This window comes from Mustela nivalis, assembly GCF_964662115.1.
Source record: "Mustela nivalis genome assembly, chromosome: 2".
NCBI lineage: Eukaryota > Metazoa > Chordata > Mammalia > Carnivora > Mustelidae > Mustela > Mustela nivalis.
Window position 1 is genome coordinate 19,331,067 of NC_139021.1, and position 25,428 is coordinate 19,356,494.

Consider the following 25,428-nt stretch of genomic DNA (forward strand, 5'->3'; position numbering starts at 1 on the left):
TCTCAATTTTTATTATGTCTCTGGAAGTGTTTAAGTAAGAGCTGGAGGTTTGCCTTGTGAGTGTGGTATAGCAGAGGTGATTGAAGGATCTGGCTGAGATTTGGTTCAGAGGCTACACAAGTCACTCCTAAGACTCCCTGATTCCTTAATGCCAACTATATGTGTACTGAACAGTTTAGTATTATCAGTAACTAATACTAAAGGGAAAGTTAAGACACCAATTACCTGGAAGAAAAAGAATAAACTTTCAAGATCAGACATGGGGAATTCTCAGAGGTACCACAAATTAGAAACTTGTATTTTGACCTTTAAGTCATAATAATGTTCAAGAATCTTTTTTTTTCCTTTTTCAAGATTTTATTTAAATTCAAGTTCGTTAACACTAAGGGTAATGTTGGTTACAGGAGTAGAATTTAGTGATTCATTGCTTACATATAACACCCAGTGTTCATCACAACAAGTGCCTCCTTGATGCCTATCGCCCATTTAACCCATTCCCCCCCACTTCCCCTCTAGCAACCCTTAATTTGTTCTCTGCAGTTAAGGGTCTCTTATGGCTGGCTTCCCTCTGTTTTTATCTTACTTTTCTCTTCCCTTCCCCTATGTTCATCTATTTTTTTTTAATTCCATATACGTGTGAAATCATATGGTATTTGTCTTCTCTGATTGACTTATTTTGCTTAGCATAATACACTCTAGTTCCATCCACATTGCTGCAAATGCCAATATTTCACTCCTTTTGATAGCTAATTTTCCATATTACATATGTATATGTATATATGTACATATGTGTGTGCGTATGTGTAAATATGCCACATATTCTTTATCCATTCATCAGTTGATGGACATTTGGGCTTCCTTTCTATAATTTTGCTATTGTTGATGGTACTACTATAAACATTTGGGTGCATGTGCCCCTTTGAATCAGTATTTTTGTATCCTTTGGATAAACACCTCGTAGTGCAATTGATGGGTCACAGGGTATTTCTGTTTTTAACTTTTTGAGGAACCTCCATATTGTTTTCTGAGTGTCTGCACCAGTCTGCATTCTCACCAACAGTATAAAAAGGTTTCCCTTTCTCTGCATCTTTGCCAACATATGCTATTTCCTGACTTGTTAATTTCAGCCATTCTGATGGGTGTGAGGCGTTATCTCATTGTGGTTTTGATTTGTATTTCCCTGATGTGGAGCAATGTTGAGCATTTTTTCACATATTTGTTGGTCATTTGTATATCTTCTATGGAGAAGTGTCTGTTCATGTATTCTGCCCATTTTTTGACTTGATTATTTGTTTTTTGTGTGTTGAGTTTGAGAAGTTCTTTATAGATCTTGAATACCGGCCCTTTATCTGTAGTGTCATTTGCAGATATCTTCTCCCATTCCATGGGTTGCCTCTTTGTTTTGTTGACTTTTTCTTTTGCCGTGCAGAAGGTTTTTACCTTGATGCAATCCCAAAAGTTCATTTTTGCTTTTGTTTTCCTTGCTTTTGGAGATGTGTCTTCAAAGAAGTTGCTGTGGCTGATGTCGAAGAAGTTACTGCCTATGTTCTCCTCTAGGATTTTGATAAATTCCTGCCTTACATTGAGAGTTTATCTTTGTGTATGGTGTAAGACAATGGTCGGGTTTCATTCTTCTGTTTATGGGTGTCCAATTTTCCCAGCACCATTTATTGAAGAGACTGTCTTTTTTTCCATTGGATATTTTTTCCTGCTTTGTTGAAGATTAGTTGACCATAGAGTTGAGGGTCCACATCTGGGCTCTCTATTCTGTTCCACTGGTCTATGTGTCTGTTTTGTGCCAATGCCATGGTGTCTCAGTGATGACATTTTTGTAATATAGCTGGATATCAAGCAAGGTGATATCGCTAGCTTTGTTTTTCTTTTTCAACATTTCTTTAGTGATTCAGGGTCTTTTCCAGTTTCATATAAATTTATGATTGTTTGTTCCAGCTCTTTGAAAAATGCCACTGGTATTTTGATCAGGATAGTGTTGGGAGATTTTAAATTACTGATTCATTTTCTTTGCTGGTTATGGGTCTATTGAAATTTTCCATTTCTTCCTGTTTCAGTTTTGGTGGTTTATATGTTTCTAGGAATTTATCTATTTTTTCCAGATTGTCCAATTTGTTGGCATACAGTTGCTCATAATATTCTCCAATTGTTTGTATTTCTGTGGTGTTGGTTGTAATCTTGCCTCTTTCATTCATGATTTTATTTATTTGGGTCCCTTCTCTTCTTTTTAATAAGTCTGGCTCAGTGTTTATCATTATTGTTAATTTTTCTAAAGATCTAGCTACTTGTGTTGATCTATTATACTGGGTTTTGTAAATTTCTATATCATTGATTTCTGCTCTAATCTTTATTATTTCTCTTCTTCTTCTGGTTTTAAGATTTATTTGCTGTTCTTTTTCCAGCTCCTTTAGATATAAAGTTAGGTTGTATATTTGAGACTTTTCTTGAGGAAGGCCTGTATTGCTATATACTGCCCTCTTACAACTGCCTTTGCTGCATCCCAAAGGTTTTGGACTGTAGTGTTTTCATTTTCATTTGCTACCATGATCTTTTTTTAAAATTTCATCTTTAATTTCCTGGTTAACCCACTCATTCTGTAGTAGGATGTTCCTTAACCTCCATTTGTGATCTTTTCAAATTTTTTCTTATGGTTGACTTCAAGTTTAATAGCATTGTGGTATGAAAATAGGCTCGGTATGATCTCCATCTTTTTGTACTTGCTGAGGTCCAATTTGTGAGCCCATATCTGATTTGTTCTGGAGTATGTTCCATGTGTACTTAAAAAGAATGAATATCTGTCACTTTAGGATGAAATGCTCTGAATATACCTGCTAAGTCCATCTGCTCCAGAGTTTCATTCAATGCTATTATTTACTTGTTGATCTTCTGCTTAGATGATCTGTCCATTGCTATGAGTGGGGTATTAAAGTGGCCTACTATTATTGCATTATTATCAATGAGTTTCTTTAAGTTTGTTTTAATTGACTTACATATTTGGCTGCTCCCAAGTTGGGGGCATAAATATTTGCAATTGTTAGATCTTCTTATAGGATTGACCTCTTTATTATAATACAGCAACCTTCTTCATCTCTTATTACAGTCTTCAAATTAAAATCCAGTTTGCCTAATATAAAGATGCCTACTCCAGCTTTCTTTTGATGTCCATTAGCATGATAAATTGTTCTCCACCTCCTCACTTTCAATCTGGAGGCATCTTTGGGTCTATGAGTCTCTTATAAGCAGGATATCAATGGGTTTTGTTTTTTTTAATCCATTCTCACCGTATGTCTCTTAATTGGGACAATTAGTCCATTTACATTTAGAGTAATTATTTATAGATATGAATTTAGTGCCATTGGATTACCTGTGAAGTTGTCATTCCTGTAGTTTGTCTCTTTTCATTCTAGTCTTTGTTGCCTTTGGTTTATCTTTCTCAGTCCGAGTCCCCTTTAATATCTCTTGCAGAGCTAGTTTGGTGTTCACAATCTCCTTTAGTTTTTGCTTGTTTCAGAAGCTCTTTATTTCTCCTTCTATTTTGAATGATTGCCTTGCTGGATATAGTATTCTTGGCTTCATTTTTTTCCCATTCAGCACATTGACTATATCATGTCACTCTCTTCTGGCCTGCTAAGTTTCTGTGGACAGGTCTGCTGCTAACATTATATCTATCCTTGTGGGTTAAGGACATTTTGTCTCCCACTGTTTTCAGAATTCTAGTTTTCTGTATTTCTTGGTGTTGACCTTTTTGGCTTGTTATAAGCAACTTCAGCCTCCACTCTCTCTCCCTCTCTCTCTGTCTTCTCTCTGTGAAGAGGGTTTCCTTTCCTCCATGGCACCACAGCTTTTCTCTCCCCCAATTCATATCTCCAAACCTCACATCTGCCATGTTCTCTCCCTCTAAAATTGTTCAGATTGTTTTCTTAATCTTCAGGTCAATTTCCTAGTTACTCAAAATGATTTGTTTTTTGATCTAGCTATGTTCAAGGGATGAGGTAAGTTCAGGATCTCCCTACTACTCTGCTGTCTTAAGTCTCTCCCCAGGAATCTCTTGAACTTGAATTTCCCATGGTGGTTTATTTCAGAACACAAACTGCATTTTCAAAAGTCAAAGTTATTTCAAAATTGGGCCATACTTCAAAATGAAAATTCTGAACCAGGCTTGAGAATGAAATATTGCTTTCTGCAAGTGTGTCACTTCTGTGAGTCAACATGGGTAAAGTTGGCATCTGTTTCACTGAACCATGAATCATTCTAAAGAGTCTGGGTAATATTTGTTAATAACCTTCTAGAAGGTTCCTTTTTCATGGCCAAGCAAGAAGCCAGGTGTTTCAGCTGCTTGTTTTGGTTGAGATTTTAAATCTACCCACTGGGTAAAATGTCCACAATTATCAACAACAGAGCATTTGTCAGTCTTATTAAAAGAGCTGGGAAAAGGACTCCAACAGCAAGAAGCCCAGGTCCATAACCATCTTTATCAATATCAAACAAATATCAAACAAAAAATCAATTATCAAACAAAAAACCCTATCTTTATCCACCAATGAAGAGGAAAAATTATTATCTATACATAAATACATATGTATTATACAAATATGCTATTATTAAATATCTCTTACAGAATATGGGAAACTGGTTCCTAGGAAAGGAAATGAGACCTGAGGGACATACTCAAATCATCTGTATATCAATCACAGGCAATATGATTGCACTCTATCTGGCAGTCACTGTTGTGAGTGCTTTACTTTTATAAATTAATTAAGTCCTCACAACAAATGCTTCCCAAATGTAACATGCATAGGAGTCATCGGGGGATCTTTGTCAAGGTCAGATGCTGATTCAGCAGGTGGGAGGTAGGGACCAATCTTCTGCATTGGCTCTCAGCTGATGCCTGTGCTGATTCTCAGATTACATTTTGAGTTTCATGCCTTACAACTCCATGAGGTGGGACTCGTGCTGTTTGTGGGTTTTATGTAAGATGACACCAGAGAACAGAGAGGTTTTACAACTTGCCCAAATGACATTTCTTATACACCACAGACCCAGGTGTGGAGCTCAAGCTATTCATGTTGTTGACCCCCTCTTTGTCTCCATGACTGTGTGTAATAGCAGCAGCTCCTTTCCATACTCTTTATTGTCTTACTAATCATATTTGTATAATAAAAACATAAAATAGAAGAAAGGAAAAAATTCAACCAAAATTTAATTTTAAAAATTTGGCATTACTACTTTAGCTTCATGATCAATAAATCTAACTTTTACTTTTCCTCCTTTCCTGCTTTAATTTACCACTTATTTTCACAGCGTCTACTTAGCTCTTTTCATTTTAATGTATAATTGCTGAATAATACACTATCAAGTTAATTAATCATAATTTACTCAGCTGGTCACAAGTGTTAGCCTTCCAGATGTATTGTATTTTTTTTTAAGGGTCAACAGGCCAAAAGTATTCATTCTATGTTGAAACAGAGAAGTGAAGATTTTAATAGTCTGGAAATTTCCCCTGAGGAGAATTACGATGAGCCCAATAGCAACTCTTTAGACTTTGGGAATATTATTTCTTTGATTAGAAGGTAAGATTTCAAGTGCATATATTGAATTGAAAAAAATCTTTCAAATGATTTTCAAGAAACACTTAATACTTCACATTTTTAGTTAACTATGTGTAAAAAGTTGTTAATACTCTAGAAATCACAATCAACTTTTTTGTTTGTTTGTTTGTTTTTAAGATTTTATTTATTTATTTGACAGAGTGAGAGAGATCACAAGTAAGTGGAGAGACTGGCAGAGACAGAGGGAGAAGCAGGCTCCCCACTGAGCAAAGAGCCCAATCCCAGTACCATGGGATCATGACCTGAGCCTAAGGCAGAGGCTTTAACCCACTGAGCCACCCAGGTGCCCACAATCAACAGTTTTTACCTGAAGCTGGAGTCACAAGAAGTTTGTAGCCACCAAATTTCCCCCTTGGAGCCTTCCAGGAAATCTGTATACTGTCATGAGATAATACATTATATCTTAACCGTGTTGGTGGAGCCACTGCAAAAGGAGAAACAAAAATCATTTAAATGTTGAAACATTTAAGCTGCCATTAGTTAAACCGAAGAGTCAACATAATGAAATCAAAACACATGACTTCATCAGCCTCAAAATATGCTCTTTCTATAGCCCCATTAATGAATTGATGAGTTTTCACAATGATACAAACCCAAGAGCATCTGTTTCTTACTCAAGAGATAAGCATTTATCAAATAGTAGTGACCTTACGACAAAGACCTATGACTTAAGGGTTAAAATGTAATACTCTAGTCTAGTTTAAATTGAAGCCAATCTTATAAGATGCATTCATTATATTATAAGGATGATTTTTCCCCTCAACTTGGAACACATAAGCTTTTATAATCTACTCTACTGGGACCTGTTTTATACCTTTAGATTTTTCACTTTAGTAATCCAGTATTTTTAACAATAAGGTCATTTAAGAAGGCAACAATGGACGTATTATAGTATTAAGATCTTCATTTAAAAAACATTTGAAAAAGAGATTATAAAGGACCAAAAGGAAAAGGATCAAATCAAAGATAATTGGGTTTTATAAAGTTTGATCCATTCTTAAAGTGTAGCTGATTTCTGTCTTTCAGAAAGATACACAGCATAGGCTCTTGAGTCATACCAGGACACTTAATCTTTTCTGATAGTTCACAAAATGGATAGGTCTATATTACTTCTTGTGTATGTCATTCAAACTTTAAACCTACATCAGTGCTCCAGAATTTCACACAAAATAGTTTAAGAAGATTTTAATTACATAATATTGAAATAGTTTATCAAAAAAGAAAAGCTTACATGTAACAGAAAAGCTTAGCTCTTACTGTCCACGCTTACACCCTGTCTTTCTTTCTCACTTTAGGAAACAGAAAGAGGGGGAAGAAACAGACATTCTCCTTAACAGGTATGTAGCACAATATGGGGTTTGGGCATTAATTTGATTCCAGTTCTGTCACTTATTAGATAAAGAAACTTGAGTGATTCCTCCTTCTAAAACTTTATTTTTAGGAAAAGTGATCTGTAAATATTTGATCCTCCGGCTTTGACTTCAACTAAGGGGTGATCTCAAAAGCTCATTTGATTCTCACAAAAAGATACAGTACCATCCCAATTTTACATATAAAGAAGCCAAAGAGAAACTGAAGACTTGCCCAAGTTCACGTACCGGTGAATGACAATCCCTGACCCCCAACTGAGACGCTGTTTCTTTGGCAGAAAAGCCACATTAAGAAGGCGCCCTTCGTGGAGATAGAGGAACAAGTAACTGACTCCTCACAAGTCAGCTCAACTTTTACTACCTCTTAGCAGAGAATGTTAGCAATTCAAAACAAAACAAAAAAAAAAAAATTAGCTTCCCATTCTCAATGTGACCTGAATGGAAGAAAGAGTTGACAGACATTTCTCTTGTTTATGGAAAAATATGGATTTATCATAAGAATAACTATTTTGAAATTCAAGAAGAGGAACCTAACATTTGGATGAACAGGAAAACTATTACAATTTTGCTTAGTCTGGAAACTGGTGAGAATAACCTGTTTATAAGTAGGCTCTTAAAAAAAGAGATTTTATTCATTTATTTGACAGAGAGAGAGAGCACAAACAGGGGGAGCAGTAGGCAGAGAGGGAGGGAGAAGCAGGCTCCCCAATAAGCAGGGAGCCCGATGTGGGGCTCAATCCTAGGACCTTGGGATCAAGACCTGAGGCGAAGGCAGATGCTTAACCAACTAAGCCCCCCAGGCGCCCCTATAGGTAGGCTTTCATTACTTATGGAAAAAATTTAAAACAAGAATTAAGCAATTTTAAACAATATATCTAGTTTCTCAGCCAAATCTCACCAGTGGGCTGGTAGACGTCATTGGCCAAGCTTACTACAAAGTTCTGCATGAATGTCCCGGTGAAAGATGGTGGACGTGCCTGGGACCCATCAAGTGGAGAAGTACAGCCAACAAGCAGGATGGAGGCCTCAGTCTAGACCGCGGCAAGAGGACTGACCAATTCGGTCAGTTCCCCAGGTGTGCCGACTTCTCAAGGAGGGCAAATAAGTCCACAACATTGAGAATTCCCAAGTTCAAGATTAGAAATCTTTACAACATTTTCTATCCAGGCTACTATTCTTTAAAGATTTTATTTATTTATTTGAGAGAGAGGGGGAGAGAGAGAGAGAAGGAGCAGGGGTGATGGTTAGAGGGAGGGAGAGAAACAGACTTCCTGCTGAGCAGGGAGCCCAACACAAGACTCGATCCCAGGACCCCTGGATCATGACCTGGACTGAAGGCAGACACTGAATCGAATGAGCCACTCAGGCGCACCACCAGGCTACCGTTCTTTAGATGTGATCTGAGATGATAGCCCTGCCACATTTTTTAAGTCAATAACCATAGCCTTCTGAACCCCCAGGAGAAAGTGATGGGAATAACAATGAACACGCTCTGATCCCATGGATCACGTCCAGACAATACGACGGGGCTCCAGATCCAGAGCGGCACTGGCTTCCGTTGAACTACTCATGGAAACACAGCGTGAAGCAAAAGCAGCCATAAATCCATCAGTGTCCAACTTTTAAAATCATTTACAAATAATGCATGTGACTACAGTCCCATTATGGCTGCTAGCAAAAAGGAACACCACGCTTCTCTTTCATCAACAGACCACAACTCCGGCCTATATTATATAAGCAAAAATACTCTCACAATCGGTAAAAGAAAATCTTGGTTAGACACAAAATTTACATTTCCTTTAGGTTTTTGCCTTTAGGGGGAAAAGAGTGAACATAAAAAAATGCTAGTTAAGGGGTTCCTGGGTGGCTCGGTGGGTTGAGCCTCTGCCTTCGGCTCCGGTCATGATATCAGGGTCCTGGGATTGAGCCCCACATTGGGCTCTCGGGGAGCCTTCTTCCCTCTCTCTCTCTGTCTACCTCTGCCTACTTGTGATCTCGGTCTGTCAAATAAATAAATAAAATCTTAAAAAAAAATGCTAGTTAAGAAAGAAGTAGGCATGAGGTCATAGTTTCGAACTTCAAAGTTAACTCCTTTTTCTCCATATGGAAGAAAGACACTGGGACTTGCGTCAGAGCAAGGGTAGCCAAGATTGATAGAAACACTGTAAATGCAGTTCAGAAATCACTGCTCTTATTGCATGAAATAAAAAGTTGGGTATATTTGATGTTAGACACATGATTTTTCTTTTTGCTAGCACAAAGAGGTGATTCTGTACATTCATATAACTCCCAGTAATAACTACAAATGCCGATGTGAATTTGACTCAGAATTTACTTCATGTTAGTTAAAATCCTAAGTTTTTTAAGAAGACAAAACAAAACGAAACAAAACAAAAAAACTAAGTGTAAAATTTGATTTCTAGCCCACACTAAGAACCCAGGGAAACTCATCCCTTGCATGGTGAAGCCAGGCTTCCTGTGGGATTGAGCCAAACACAATATTTGTGAATATATGTATTTCATCCCAAAGGGGAATTGAGGAGGAAGAATGGGGACAGACCATTTTTTATTTTCCTCTCTCCTGCAGGGTTAGGCTTGTTACTGAAAGTATAGGGCTGTGTTTGTTTTGTTGTGTTATGAGGGTTTTGTTTGTTTGTTTGTTGTGAGAGGGAAGTTTTTAAAACTCCCAACGTTCACTACAATTATTCTCCTAGAAAACAAATCTTGTAGGCAGAAAATGAATGTTCACGTGATTTATTAAAGCCTCCCTGTTATCCATAGGCCTTTGGGAAATTTTATTTCATAATGTGACTATCCAAGGGTCAATTTTCCATCCTTCCCCCCTCCCTTCTGTCTTCCTTCCCTCTCTCCTTCTCTTTCTTTTCTCCTTTCTTCCTTTCCTTTTTTCTTTCTGTCACTCCATTTCAACAATAGAAATCTTTCTGTTTCTTTTTTTACAGAGAGAGCATGTGCATGTGTGTTGTGGGGGAGGGCCAAGTAGGGCAGAGGGAGAGGAAGAGAGACTCTTAAGCAGGCTCCACGGCCGGACAATGCAGAGCACAACTTGGGGCCTGATGTCACCACCCCGAGATCATGACCTGAGCTGAAATCAAGAGATGGATGCTCAATCGACTGAGCCAGCAGGCATCCCCAAAGATTTATTTCAATTAAAATATTTCCATTAATTTCCTGAAACACTACTTTTTTACAGGAACACTGAAATGAAGATCCGGTTTTCACGACCCATGATCACCACTTGTCTGTCTGCCTTCTCTGTACGGTGCCGGTTTCTTCCCCAGAACAATACACCCTCTGTATTGCAGGGGGCCTCGGCTGTGCTGTCAATCAGCCATACTCCCCTGGCTAAGAACCTGAAACTTGTGTCCAGCCATGGAAGGAAGGAAAATAGCCCGTCAATTTCATTGCAATAACATGCCCTAAAAAAATGGTCAGTTTCCTAGAATTTTATCCCGTATCCAGGGTGTTCTTAGAGTCCCATCCTTTTCAAAGCTTAATTTAACTTTTTAATGATGTGAGCTACTTTGTTACCTACCAGTAAATACTTTTTTTTTCTTTTTTTGCTTCAATGGGCCAGAAAATGTTTCTTTTTTTTGCATCCAAAAACCTCTGACTGATCAAGATGGAGTAGCATGGGCAGTGAAAATGTGTTCTCTTTCAAAACATAGTTTTGGGTGCAGTATCAATAGAACAACCTCTTATATTTATTAAGTAAATGACCTTTAAACAGCAGAGAAATATTTGGTTTATTTTTCCAAGGGATCTAAAAACAGCCAAACAAACAACAAAAACCTTAGCTTTTTATCTGAGTTATTTTTCAATTAAATGCACTGCCTGGGGCGCCTGCGTGGCTCAGTTGGTTAAGGGTCGACTCCTGATTTTGGCTCGGGTCATGATCTAAGGGTCCTGGGACCAAACCCTGGATTGGGCTTTGCTCAGTGGAGAGTCTGCTTGAGAATTTCTCTCCCTCTGCCCCTCCCCTCTCTCATTCTCTCTCAAATAAATAAATGAATCTTAAAAAAAATAATAAATGCATTGCCCAATGTTCTATAAATAGAAGAAGTTAAAATATGAAAGAAAGTCACTGTGGGATATGCTGAGGTGGGGAGGTTCTTTTTGTCTTACTTGGAACTTACTATGTTTCATTTAATGACCCATTATAAAGATGCTGAAGAGAGCAGTAAAGAAAATATTCTCCACTGTCCAAACATGTTTGATGACTACTAACAACAAAACATATGTGTAAATTTCTTAATATAGAGATCTTTATAAAGTTAAATTTAACTTTGATGCAAAGTCTCTAATTTTATATGCTTTGAGGTGTTTAAATGACAGTTACTTTACCTTCAGTGGTTTCTTTTTATAACCATCCAAAACAAATTTTGCTGGAACCCAGGGCAAACTTACTATGAAATACTAAGAAAGTCTTAGACCCACCATTCTGTCATGTAATACACTTTTTCCCCCTTACAGCCAACACAACAATATGTTTTCTGTGTTCCAGTTCATTTAGCAACTTGTCTTGAAAAGAAGATGCTGGAATAACCTAGGTATAAACAACTATTTTTGAGCCAATGTGGGTTCACATTCTCTGGAGAGGGAAAGTTCTCCAGAAAGAATTACTTAGAGACTAAGTGGTAAAATACATTCTGTTGATTAAGCTATTTAGGAGGCGAAAGTTAATTTCCTACATGCCTTTTAATACAGACTGTATTAGCCACTTACAATAAAATAAATGTATTATCTTACAGTTCTGGGGGTCAAAAGCCTGAAATGGGTCTCGCTGGGCTAAAACCAAAGTGTAGATAGGGTTGCCTCCCCTTTTGGAGGCTCTCAGAGACGATCCATTTTCCTGTCTTTTCCAGGTTCTAGAGGATTCCAGCATTCCTTGACTTGAGTCCCCTTTCCATTTTCAAAGTCATCAATAGCCTTGGCTAAGTCTTTCTTACATGACTTTCACTTTGACTTTCATTCCTCTGTCTCCCTCTTCTTAAACATTTAAGACCCCCATGATTGGGTCCAAATGGGACCCACCTAGGTAATCCAGGATAGTCTCCCTATCTTAAAGTCAGCTGACTGAAAGCTTCCATCCCATCAGCAATCTTAATTTCCCCTTTGCCATATAATTTGGCATATTTACAGGTTCTGGAAATTAGGATGTGTGTATTGTTGCGAGCACATTATTCTGCCTACCACACTGACCTTTCTTTTCATTTTGTGAATAAATGTGACTCCAAAATGTCTCTAAGAACATAAAGTTTGAGAGTAATTAGTGTCCGCTAGCAAGTCAATGCACCTGCCATTAGCAAAATACTGTATTGAATGTCAAACACATTCACGTGTGACTTTGCAAATTAGTGTCGAAATTGGCCAACCCACAGGAACTCACACTCCTATGTCTGCTTTAAAAGTAGAAAATCAAGGGCACCTGACTGGCTCAGTCAGCAGTGACTCTTGATCTTGGGATCATGAGTTTGAGCCCCACGTTGGGTGTAGAGAGTACTTAAAAATAAATAAACTTGAAAAAAATTAATAGTAGAAAATCAATCACAGGCTCCTGGCTGGCTAAGTCTGTAGAGCGTGCAACTCTTGACCTTGGGGTTATATTTGAGCTCCACGTTGGGTATAGAGACTACTTAAAATTTTTAAAATTCTTAAAAAAAAAAAAAGGCAGAAAATCAATCAAACAAAGCAATTCACATGCTTTATTCTCTGCTGACACCATGAACGTTGTCCTGGGAGATAGAAATAAGATTCAGTTTCTTAAATGTCTTACATACTTTCCTAAAAGCCAAAGAAGTCAATGGCATCTGAAGCCTTTTCTTACTAGGGTTTCCTCCCGCAGGTGCCTGCCCGCCATCTTCCTTCTTCAGTTTCTCCAGCCTCACTTCTAGGCCACGACACTCCCCTGACCCTCTTTACAATTGCTTTTTTGACAATTTCAATCATCATTTTTCTTCCTTTAACTTCTTCGCTGTTGATGACTGCCGTATTTCATCCTCATTTCTCTACATCGGGCCATGCCTTTTTGGCTCACCTCTGAGACCTCAAAGGTCCCTATCAGCTAACCTCCAAGCACAAAACAATTTAGATACATTTCCTACTCTCCACTCTTTTCATCTAAGCTCCACACCACCCACTGCCCACCAGACACCTTGTCCTAAATGTTCCACAAGCACCTGAGGCTCCATATGTGTCTAAGACTGACCTCATCTCCTTCTTAAATTTGCTTCATTTCTTATTCTTTTATGTCTTTAAACATTTATTTATTTGTGGGGGGGAGTGCATGCACCACAGGGGATGGGGCAGAGGAAGAGAATCTCAAGCAGACTCCCCACTAACCATGGAGCCCGAAGCAGGGCTTGATCTCATGACTCAGATCATAACCTGAGCTGAAATCAAGAGTCAGATGCTTATTCTTTTATTAATCTCCTCAACAAATGTATACTACGACTGAGGCATTGTTTCGTATCAGAGATACAGACACTAAGGAGAGAACTACTGTTTTAACAAGCGTAGGTAAACAAACAACTATGACACAAAGATACACAAGCAACAATAACGTAGCGGTCAAAATTAAAGGCTCCCTCTCCTCACTTCTCCAACAAAAAGACTTAGAGTCATCTCTGCCATTTCCCTTTCACAACTCTCTCCACGTCTGTTCAGAAAACAAATTCAATCGCTTCCACCTCTGAAATGTTTCTTGGACTCATTCTCTTCTCCCTTTCTATCTGGTTCAGGCCCCCAACGGTTACTTCTCAGACAAGTCAATATAATCTTCAGATGGTCTCTCTTACTTTACTTATTCCCCAAACGCCTACAGGTTGCAGATACGAGTATCATCAACATTGCTGTCAGAGTTTCTTTAAACAATGGAGCTGTTCAAAATTCCCCACAGTCTGGCTCCAGTAGACCTTTCCATCTTTGTCTCTTGCTACACCCACCATCCCCCACCCCACAAAAGCTTGCATGGTGATTTATCTGCGTATCCCCTGTCTCCTCAGTAGCAGTAAGCTGCTGGAGGACAAAGAGTGAAGTCTTACCTTGTATCCTGAACCTAACACACAGAAGGTGCCCCATAAATATTCATTTAAAATGGAATTTGGCCAACAGTGTGTATCTGGTCGATGGCACCCCCGAAAGTATTCCAGAAAGGCTCTCTGTATAATCAGCTGCTCCACAAAAGACCATTTCTGAACTAAGTTAGACTAAGATGACCGCTCTGAAGGGCTTTGTGATTTGCCTGCCCTGTGTTCCAAAGGTCTTATGTCTGGAATACCACAGTTTAGATGGAAACTTATCTGGGATTTCTAGTTATCACTTCCAAAAGCATTCTTGTATTAATGTAAATAGAGCAAGCAGAATTGATCTGTCCAACTGTTTCCTATGTGTTGCTTGAAGAGTTGGAAATACGGCTTTAACACTATTTGAACACGCAAAGGGTCAAATTCCATGCTTTTCCAAACAAGCATGTTTCACTTTGAGGAAGCAGGGTGTGGTGGGTCTTAACATTTGACTGCTCTATAACTGTAAATTCCAAGCCTTAGACATTAACACTCCTAAAATAACTTTCTTTATCACATGTAGATTTCCTTGCTAAGTCGATGAATGACAATTTCAGCACCAACATTTCTGTTTCTGCAAGATTATCTTGTTTACCTAGTAATGGAGTTTTCCTTACTTATACATGTTGTGCACTGACTTCGGAAGTCAGCATGCTTTTTTTTGCAAAAGTCTAGATAGTAAATATTTCAGGCTTTGTGGCCTACACAGTCTCTGCCACAATCACTCGACTCCCCGCAGGGTGAACGCAGCCACAGACATATGTAAACGCACGTCTGTGTTCCAATAAAACTTTAAAGACAAAAACAAGCAGTGGGTCAGATTTGGCCCATGAGTTGGTAGTGCAGAAACTCCTAACACACTTTATAAAAACGAGTGGAAATTTAGAATAAAAGTGCAGACCCCAGTAATACAGAAAGTAGATTTCAAAAACTAAGTTCAATGAAAACAAAACCAGAAATCATTGGAAATGCTTAAAATGGCACATTAGCCGCTTATATCAGGCTTTTAGTAAGCTTTACACCATGTGCTAGTTTTTAAAGAAAGAAACAAAATGATAAAGACCAGGTAGGAAGTGGCAGACATATTTTGTAGGCCCTCTATTTAAGAGACAAGGCATGACTGGGGTACCGACATAACACCCATTATAGCTCTTCACTAATGGAACTGATTTTGCAGCATGCAAATTTGTCTTTTCCCAATGAAATCTGCACAGCCTCTTCAGAAGCATGTGAAGAATGAGCTGTTTAACAAACCACCACAAAGTTACTATGCTCAGTCATTGGTGAGGTCTTAACCCTCATCAAAGTTGTGGCACATTTCTACAAAGTAAACAGCTGGGGAAACTGAGTAACATATGACCTTGTCTAGAAACACAGTAGCACACTATTAGGGTAGGTGTTAGGTGAAACACTATTAGGGTAAATAAAGTAAAAAATAATAATCAGAACCAATATAGCTAGAGTTCCAGGCCCTAATGATTATCTTAAAGTTTTGCATTACCTTGACCCTGGACAATGGTGGAAAAATAAGCAACAGCCAGCAGAGCTGGAAACAGCCAGTGATGCATGTTGCACTGAAGAATCTTCATTTTATCCTCTGCTTTTCACATGGGACGCAGCAGCCGTCCTGGAAATAGAGAGCACAGGAAGATCTTGAGATGCCTGAAAATGAAGCAAAGGGAGTCATCCAGGACAGGCAAACAAGCCAACTTGGATTAGAAATGTCAGGAAGTCATTCATTCCCTAGGGCACCATATATGTCACTCTGAAATATAAACTGGTAAAAGAAAAATTTGTGAGAAGATGCTGCAAATGGAGAGAATGATCTGAAATATTTAGGGAAGAAGTTGACAGTCCTCTGTGAGTCTTTGTAAGACACACACTACGTGGTGAATTGTCCAAATGGATCAATTCCAAGAGTTTACCTGAAATGACCATTGTCATCAGACAATCACAACTTCCTTGACAGTAAGGTGCTCCTCCAGGATTTTTCACATAAACTTCAAAGTCCTACTGTTGCCTTCTATTGCCTACAAAGTAAAGGTGATAGATGGGACCTTCCCTCTGGTAATCAAAAAGAATTTGAAAAACCACTCTGTGCTAGTATAAAATCACTATTCTGATGGGCTGAAAAAGCCCTAATCCTCTCCTCTTTTCTTATAACTTTTTTCCTTTCATGTGTGAATCTAAAAACAAGTCCAAGGTTTTCTTTTTCACAAGGAGATCAATGAGAGGAAAACTGTAAGCAAAAGAGAAAAGGGAGAAAAGGGAGGGAGGAAAAGAAGCACGGAGAGAGAAGCAAGGGTGACTGGCTGGTATTAATTCCAAGGCCAAGGTCTCCAAACTGGTGACCACAACTCTATTATGAGCCATTACCGAGGAGAAATTCTGAGTCCTTTCACAGAAAGTAAAAAAGACATCTCAAAAGTTTTCTTCTCCCAGGACATTTTTTTCATTTGTATATTCATTCATTCATCCTCCAATATTGTTTCACAAAGGATCTGAGGCAAATTTCAGATAAATAGCATAATGTTTTTAGTAGGCCCCCTGTGATATTTGGGACATATTTAAGTACAAAATTTATTAACAGAGTTGTGTCCTCTCTCAACTTAAAACGTATCTTTTTTGGTTATAGCCCCATTATCAGTATTAAAATACTATGTTTCTAGAGAATCTATATATTTGTCCAGTCTGCAGTTTTGTTGAGAACAAGTTTTTTTTTTTTTTCCCCTGGTTAATATTATGGGTTTTAATTATCTATTTTTGCACTTCTCATCAGGAATCACTTCTTTTTGTAATCCCTGCTAATTTCAGCTTTTATTGTTTTATTTGCTTTTCATTGTTCTTTGTAATCTTTTTTTGTTAAATCTTTAACTAATGTAATACTATTCTTTATTTGAGGCCATTAATTTTCCTCTGAATATGCTTTGGCCACATCATGTAAGTTTTAATTTTTTTTTTTTAACTGAAGAGTTATCTCAGCGAATGCAGCAAAGTGTGTCTGTAAACTCTCAAACCAATATGACTGATGCACTTAAACCTCTGAAATCCTGGTGTTATTCCAGAATAATACGGTGTCTCCAGAGAAATAAATAACTGTCTTTCCTTCAAGCAATCATTCAAAAAAATTTTTTTGGCAAGTACTCATTTTCATAACACCTAATTACAGTCTTGCGTGCAACTCTTCTGCCTTCCCAGTAAAAGGGAGATCTGTAAGCTCTGATAATCATATAAATAATCGAGTTAAGGTTCTATCATAAAAATTAAAGAAGGTACTCAGTTGTATCTAGAGATTCAAAAAATATCTTCCCCTATCAGCCTACCATAGTTCCCAAATGCTAGTTATAAAAGAATATTTCCCTGGATTAAGACATTCACATAATGGCCGCTGCTTAAAATTCCTAATGGAAGAGGCAATACATTGAGTGTCTCTCCTAAGAGAATAAACAACACATTAAGGGATTACCATATGTATTTATTTTATATGTATTGAGCATTTTAGCTTGGGTTGATTCACTGCAGATTAGTAAACCAACCATTTGTCACAGCACAGAAGAAATTGGACAAACAGTGAATACATTTTGACAAATTAAAGAGGAGAGACCCTGCGGCACATAGAGAACCCTCCCTCTACAGAGGCAAAAAGAACAAGATTAGGTGAATTACCCAAAGGGATGGGAGTAGCACTTATGTAGACAGAAAGCATGAATACAGAGGATTTGGAAAGATATGGGAGTAGGCTTCATTCCTATTGTAACTAGGAAATCAACAAATCAGCCAGTCACCCAGAAAGCTGGCCACTACACCCTCCAAAACCATACCAGCAGAATCACTCTCTCAATCAAATAAAATAATTTAAGATTTTATACCCCTACACTATAGGTTTCTACCAGAACAAGACAACGAAAAGGAGAAGTAAGGAAACAGGCCACATTTGTGTTTCTGGCATTCACTTTAGGATCGGGGGACTTTTATCAGACACCACATGATAGTATTTTAACAAAGAAGGAAAAAAAATCCTTTTACAAGCCATAATCCAAAAGACTTTCTCTGTTCTCTTCAAAATACTACAATTCTTGTGTCCAGGTGTTTTGAAGCAATAACTAACAAGACACATTGGAAGTTAATCTGCATCTCACGAATTTTAATTTTAATTACTTAGCTAATTAACTAATTCTACCGTATCCTGGGTAATTAAAAAAAAACAGTATTATTTATATGGAAAAAATTGTAGCCATAGCTTATCTTTAAATCTTCCTTTTTATTGTTTACTTTAAATTGGGATGAGTAATACCACATTGAGAGAAGTGGAATTTTAGTTTTCCCAAGGTTTTCTGCCAAGTCTCCAAATTTTTGGACAGTAAAATAGGGGCAAGAAAAATCGCAATTCCTTCTAAAGTGCCATGAGATACTTCAACATTTACCAAAATGTCAAAGCCTAATTTGTTGAAACTTTGCCCAAAATCCTGCCCAAGATAAATAATTCTGCCTTAACTTTTTTGCTGTTGTTTAAAAACATGTTAAAACTTAGTTCTAAGTTCAGAAGGTATAAACCCAATTTTGGGAAAGTTGATAACGTTCAGTACAAGTTTTCTCAAAACACTGCCACAATTTCATATTTAGTAATTTTAAAACTATTCCCGTTAGGACTAATTTACCCCTCTTCTACTTCATGTGTTTGTTTTATTTAATGTCACTTGTACAGTTGAGTTTAATAAGGAGCAAAGGCCCCGGGTACAGCCAGTTTTATCAAAATTCCTTAAAACAGTTATTCTAAAGTTTTTGTAAACCATTCATACACATATAAACACTTGCACACACTTACACACATACATACATTCAAATCTTGAATAATGTTCTACTCGAAGAGTGCTGACTTTAAAAAAAAATGAACTTAAACAAAACTGTTGGTAGCATCTGGCATATGGCCTTGAAAGAGTGTGTTATCTGTAGTATTAGAAACCAAAGCTCTCTACTTGGTACTAAGGAAAATACAAAACTTCCTACTACATAATCCCCGATCTCCATGATCTTACTAGTTTACTGAAAGGAAAGATCACAAGCAAATACATTGCAAAGCTACATAAACTAAGTATGAAACAGAAAAAAGAGTTAGCACAAAGTGATGGTACAAATAGAAAAATGGGAGGTAGGAAGACAATCTGCCAATCATTTGTTAGGGGTCCTTGGCTAACTGGTTTAACCACTCAGACTTGGTTTCTTTATACAAAGTGTGCAAATTAACATCTACCTTATCCAATGATTGAGGTAATGCAGACAATGTACTTAGAACACAGGGAGCTCTCAAAAAGTTCGAATTCATTCCATGTTAGCAACGGGCTGGAGAAACACGAAGGACAAGGGAATGATAACAATCAACAAATCTGATACTTGAGTAGATACTAAAGGAGGAAGGAAATGCAAGAAGTCTTTATCTACCCGATCATATTAAGGTGTTGGGACTGACTTGGCAAAAGTTTTAGGCAAAAACAGAAGACCCAGATAATGATAGAGATGCAATTATTTGCAGGGATGAACTGCTTTAAACTTTTCAAAATACATTCCTACCGATATTTTATCATTTTCCAGAGGACAGCTCTATATAGATTCAAAATAATCAACCATATGAGGATGTGGAAGATTTGACTTAAGAGCCACTCATAGACTTAAAAAAAAAAAAAAAGAAAGAAAAAAGAAAAAGGGGCAGTTCTAGTTGACAAGTTCATGCAAAGATTTAAAAGAAATGGGGATGTTTAAGCATGTTTTCAGCCTAGGAAAAATAAGAATCAGAGGCACGTGATGAATGTCTTCAAATATTTGAAGAGCTTTCATGTGGAAAATAAAACAAAATATTTTGTGCAGCTTCTGCAAATCAAACTTGAATCACTGGACTGGCCCACAGAGATGTGAATTTGGATGTAAAAATTCTCAAAACTTAGAATCGGTTCTTCTCTCTTACTAGAAGCTCAGAGGCAGTAGCCGGTTAAGTTTTGTCCATACCAGATGCTGTAGAAGGGAAGGGGAATGGGACAATATGACCTCCGAGATGCTTTCCCCAACCCTCCTTTGTTTATTCTTTAAGGTTCACTGTATAAAAGAGACTTTTATAGTCAATCAATGATTTAGGTCATTCAGATCTGTAGATTAAAAAGCAAAGACTAAAAACAGGTCTAACGTATTACCCAGCAGGTTGACATTGTTTACCATTTCTTATTTCTTCTCTCCAATGAAAATACCTCCCTCCTCACATCCAGAATAATCAAAGAAGTTTCCAGGACTGGTTAAGGAGGTCCACTTAAAAACAAGCCCCAGAGGAAGTTAGTGGTCATAACTCTTTTTTATTGTTGTTTTTCATTGTGTTCTGTTAGTCATCCTACAGTATATCATTAGTTTTTGATGTAGTGCTCCGTGATTCATTGTTTGCATATAAATCCAGTGCTTCATGCAGTATGTGCCCTCCTTAATACCCATCACCAGATTTACCCATCCCCCCACCCCCGTCCTCTCTAAAACCCTCAGTTTGTTTCTCGGAGTCCACAGTCTCTCATGGTTCGTCTCCCCCCTCCAATTTCTGCCCCCCCCCTTTACTTTTCCTTTCCTTCTCCTAATGTCCTCCATGTTATTCCTTATGATCCACAAGTAAGTGAAACCGTATGATACTTGACTTTCTCTGCTTCACTTATTTCACTCACCATAATCTCTAGTCCCATCCATGTTGATGCAAAAGTTGACAAGGCAAGAAACAACAAATGTTGGAGAGGATATGGAGAAAGGGGAATCCTCTTACACTGTTGGTGGGAATGCAAGTTGGTGCAGCCATTTTGGAAAACAGTGTGGAGTTTCCTCAAAAAATTAAAGATACAGCTACCCTATGACCTGGCAATTGCACTACTGAGCATTTGCCCCAAAGACACAGATGTAGTGAAAAGAAGGGCCCTATGTACTCCAATGTTCATAACAGCAAAGTCTACAATAGCCAAACTGTGGAAAGAGCCAAGATGCCCTTCAAGAGACAAATGGATCAAGAAGATATGGTCCATATAGACAGTGGACTATTACTCAGCCATCTGAAAGTGGTCATTACTCTTATCCGTTAGCATTATGACATAGTAGAAAACACTTCTAGGTTAGGAATAAAGAAAACCTAGTTGGGGTACTATTAGCTTGGTGATTAGACTTTTTCTTCCTGAGTGAACACCCCACTGGGCATGGCTGTATGATTAGAGGTCAGGTGGAAAGCCAGTCTTAGTAGCATAAAGTATCAAAGAGCAGACATGTTCAGGAACTCCAGGGACTGGACACTGAGAAGGGACATGTCAGAAAAGAGTGAGCCACAATAAAGAGAAATAAAATCAGGATAGAAATTCTCCTCAAACCCTGGATACTTCAGAATGATAGAGTCAAGAATCCAAAAAAACGTATCCATCTTAAATGTATGTGCATTTAACAACAGAGCTTCAGAATCCATGAGGCAAAAACTGATATGGAATGGAATGGAAGAATGGAATAATAAGCAAAGCTAGAGACATTAACACTCCTCTTAGAAATGGACTCAAAAACTAAACAAAGTATCAGTAAGAACACAACAGTTGTTGGTAACTCTATCAACAAATTAATATTTATTGAACATTACACCCACCAACTGTAGAATGCACTGTTTTTAAGTGTGCATAGAAAGTTTTATAAAGTCAGCCATATTCTGGGCCATAAAATGGGACTTAAAATTTTTCAAAAGTTTGATAATTTACAGAGTATGCTTTCTGACAGTAACAGAATTAAATTAGAAATCAACCATATTAAAATATCTGTACAAATTCAAAAACTGGAGATTAAACAACATGTTTCTAATTAATCCATAGGTCAAAGAAGAAATCACAATGGAAATTAAGAAAAATATTTGGAAGGGAACAAAAATACAAAGACAACACATGAACATCTGTGGAATGCAGCTGAGGGATTGGAGAAAAATTTCTAGGTTAATATATTTACATAAAAAGAAGAAAGATTTAAAACCAATGATCTCATGTTCCACCTAAAGAAGCCAGAAAAAGAAGAGCAAATTAAATCCAAATTAAGTTGAAGAAAGGGATTAATAAGGATAACAGTAAAAAATCAAAGAACTATAAAACTAATATTATTGAAAATTAGCAAAACTAAAATTTGTTTCTCTGGAATATTAATAAAATAGAAAAGTTTTAAGAAAGATTGATCAAGAAACAAGATAGGAAACACAACTAACAATACAAGAAGAAAGGAAATTATATCACTACATATTTCACATGCTAACAAATGAAAAAAGGAAAAATATTAACAACTTTTTGCCAGTAAGTCCAACAATTTAGCTTAATTGGAAAACACTCTTGACACACTCCACTTGCTAAAACAGACACATGAAAATACAGAAAGTCCAAGCAGCCTTCTATCTATTATAGAGACTGAAGTTGTTATTAAAAATATTCACAAACTAATGGTTGCCAGAGGAGAGACGAATGGGTGTTGAACAAAAGGGATAAAGGAGAGTGGGAGATACATGCTTCCAGTTATGGAGTGAAAAAGTCAAGGAAATAAAAGGCACAGCATAAGAATATGTCAATGACATTGTAATAGCAATGTATCAGGACAGATGGTAGTTACACATGTGGTGAACATAACATAATGTATAAACTTATACATAACTTATACATAAACTTTAATCACTCACTGTCTTGTACACCTGAAACTTATGTACTATTGTGTGTCAATTATACTCAAATAAATATTTAACATATATATTCCTGAAAAGAAAATTGTAACCCAAATGCTTTCACTAATGAATTCTATCAAATATTTAAGGGAGGTAAAATATCAATCCCATGCAAACCATTTCAGAAAACAGAGGTGAGCTAGCACAATCCTTTTATTAAAACCAGATCTCATTACAATATTACAGAATATTCCTCATGGACATAGAAATAAAAATCCATTTACCTACATATAAAAATAATAAAAATCATTATTAAGTGGGGTATATTCTACAAATGTTATGACTAGTTTAATCATTCAGGATGTTAGACCAATATATGAATAAATGGGGGCGCCTTGTGGCTCAGTGGGTTAAGCCTCTGCCTTCAGCTCAGGTCATGGTCTCGGGGTCCTGGGATGGAGCCCCGCATGGGGCTCTCTGCTCAGCAGGGAGCCTGCTTCCCTCCCCCCACCGCCTGCCTCTCTGCCTACTTGTGATCTCTCTCTCTGTCAAATAAGTAAATATCAAATAAATAAAAATCTTAAAAAAAATAAAAGAAACTCAGCAAAGTAAAAATAGAGGGGAACTTTATCCATCTGATAAAGGGCATCTATTAAAAAATCATATTTAATGGAGAAGTACTGAATGCTTCTCTCTTAAGATCAAAAATAGGACATGGATGTCTACACTGTAACAGTTTTACCATTTCATTCAGCATTGTACTAGAGGTCCTGGTCAGTGCAATAAGGAAGGAAGGAAATAAAGAGGAAAAGAAAAGAAAGAGAGGAATGAAGGAAGAAAGGGAGGGAGGGAAGGAAGAAGCAAAACCGTATCTAAAATCAACAAGATTTTTTGCACAGATCCTAAAGAACATATAAAAGAAAACAAAACCTACTTAAAATAGTAAGTAAATTTAGGAAGTCTGCAGGACACAGATCAATGGGCAAAAATTAATCATATTCGTATACCAGAAAGCAAATGGGAAAGAAAATAGTTTTTAAAATTCTATATACAAAACACAAAATACTTAGAAGTCAGTTAGACATGGTATATTCTACAGTCTTTGGCATAAAAACCAGAAAAATACAAAACTGAATTCCTAAGAGAAACTTAAAAATGCCTAAATATACAGAGCAGTATACCATGTTCATGGATTGAAAAATTCAATTGTTAGGATGTCTTCAAATTAATCTACAGATTCAAAGCAATTTATCAAAATCTCAAGCCATTTTCTATAGAAATTAACGAACTGATTATAAGAACTTGCAGGGAAATGCACAGGACTTAGAAAAACCAAAACAATCTTTTTAAAAAGAGCAAAGTCAGGGACACCTGGGTGGCTCAGTCAATGAAGCATCTGTCTTTGACTCAGGTCATGATCCCAGTGTCCTGGGATCAAGCACAGCACTGGGCTCCTTGATCAGCAAGGAGCCACTCCCTCTGCTGTGTGCTCTTTCTCTCTCTGTGACAAATAACAAAATAAAATATTAAAAAAAAAAGAACAAACTCAGAGGACTCATAATTCCTGATAACAAGCCTAACTGTAAAAACAATTGCAATGACAATAGAGAGGCATATTATTCTTTGATGTGTTACTGGGTTCTATTTGCTAATACAAATTAGTTCATATTAACAAGTTCACTAATATTAATAAGTGAGAGGAGTCTGTAGCTTTCTTTTTATGCTGTGTCAAATGTGTATATCAGTATACATACATTTCACAAAAATATGAAGTTTCTGTTCTTTCTGTAAATGGTCCTTTAGAATAGTTATAATATTACTGCTCTTACTGATTTTTTTGTACATTTTTGTTAGCATCTAATTGCAAAACCATGGAATTTTGGCATTTGGGGAGGCTACTTTCTAACTACTTTTCAAAAATTTTATGCCTATTGTCTTATTTATAATTTCTGTAAACCTAAGGTATTTTAGAATTTTCTATTTTGTTAAAAATAATTCATTTCATCCTCATTTTCTAATGTATTAGCATACAATAATTGTAATTACTATTCTAGTCTTGTAAATTCCTCTAATTTTGTGATTGTTTTCTATTTTCCTTTCTTAACTTATGTATTTGGGCTCCCTCATTTTGCTTTTTTAAAATTAAAAAAAAAACTGAATCAAATTTACAACATTTAAATGGAAGGGAAAATAGAAAGCTGGAAATAAGGAAACGGAAGAGAGAAAAAATTATAAAGATTAATTTATGTATTTATTTATTTGATAGAGAGAGAGAGACAGTGAGAAAGGGAACACAAGCAGGGGGAATGGGAGAGGGAGAAGCAGGCTTCCCACTGAGCAGATGGCCGGATGCAGGGCTCAATCCCAGGACTCTGGGATCATGACCTGAGGCACCTAGGTGCCCAGAAAAAGAAAAATTATAAAGATGAATATAAGGCAGTTAGAAAGAAAGAAAGAAAGAAAGAAAGAAAGAAAGAAAGAAAGAAAGAAAGAAAGAAAGAAAGATAAATGAAGGGAAAGAGGAAGACAGTAAATAGTATAAAAACAGAAAGGATCTAAGATCACCCTTCTGGCCAGATAATGGGCCAATGTTACCTAGATTGGTGTTCCTCAAAATCATCGGTCTATGAACTGTTTGTTATTGGCCCACAATGAGATAAGGAAATTATACC

At 37.1% G+C, this 25,428-nt stretch overlaps 1 protein-coding gene across 2 annotated transcripts in view; it reads right to left on the reverse strand.

The window, feature by feature from the left end:
- Positions 1-25,428, reverse strand: part of COL14A1 (collagen type XIV alpha 1 chain) — a 217,279-nt gene that overhangs the window by 185,317 nt on the left and 6,534 nt on the right. For both annotated transcript variants that reach the window (XM_082721773.1, XM_082721774.1), the window contains exons 2-3: positions 15,575-15,700; positions 5,929-6,045 (exon numbers count right to left, since the gene is read on the reverse strand). In XM_082721773.1, coding sequence (XP_082577899.1) covers positions 5,929-6,045; positions 15,575-15,662 — 205 coding nt within the window. In that variant the 5' untranslated portion in view covers positions 15,663-15,700. The remainder of the gene's footprint in view (positions 1-5,928; positions 6,046-15,574; positions 15,701-25,428) is intronic.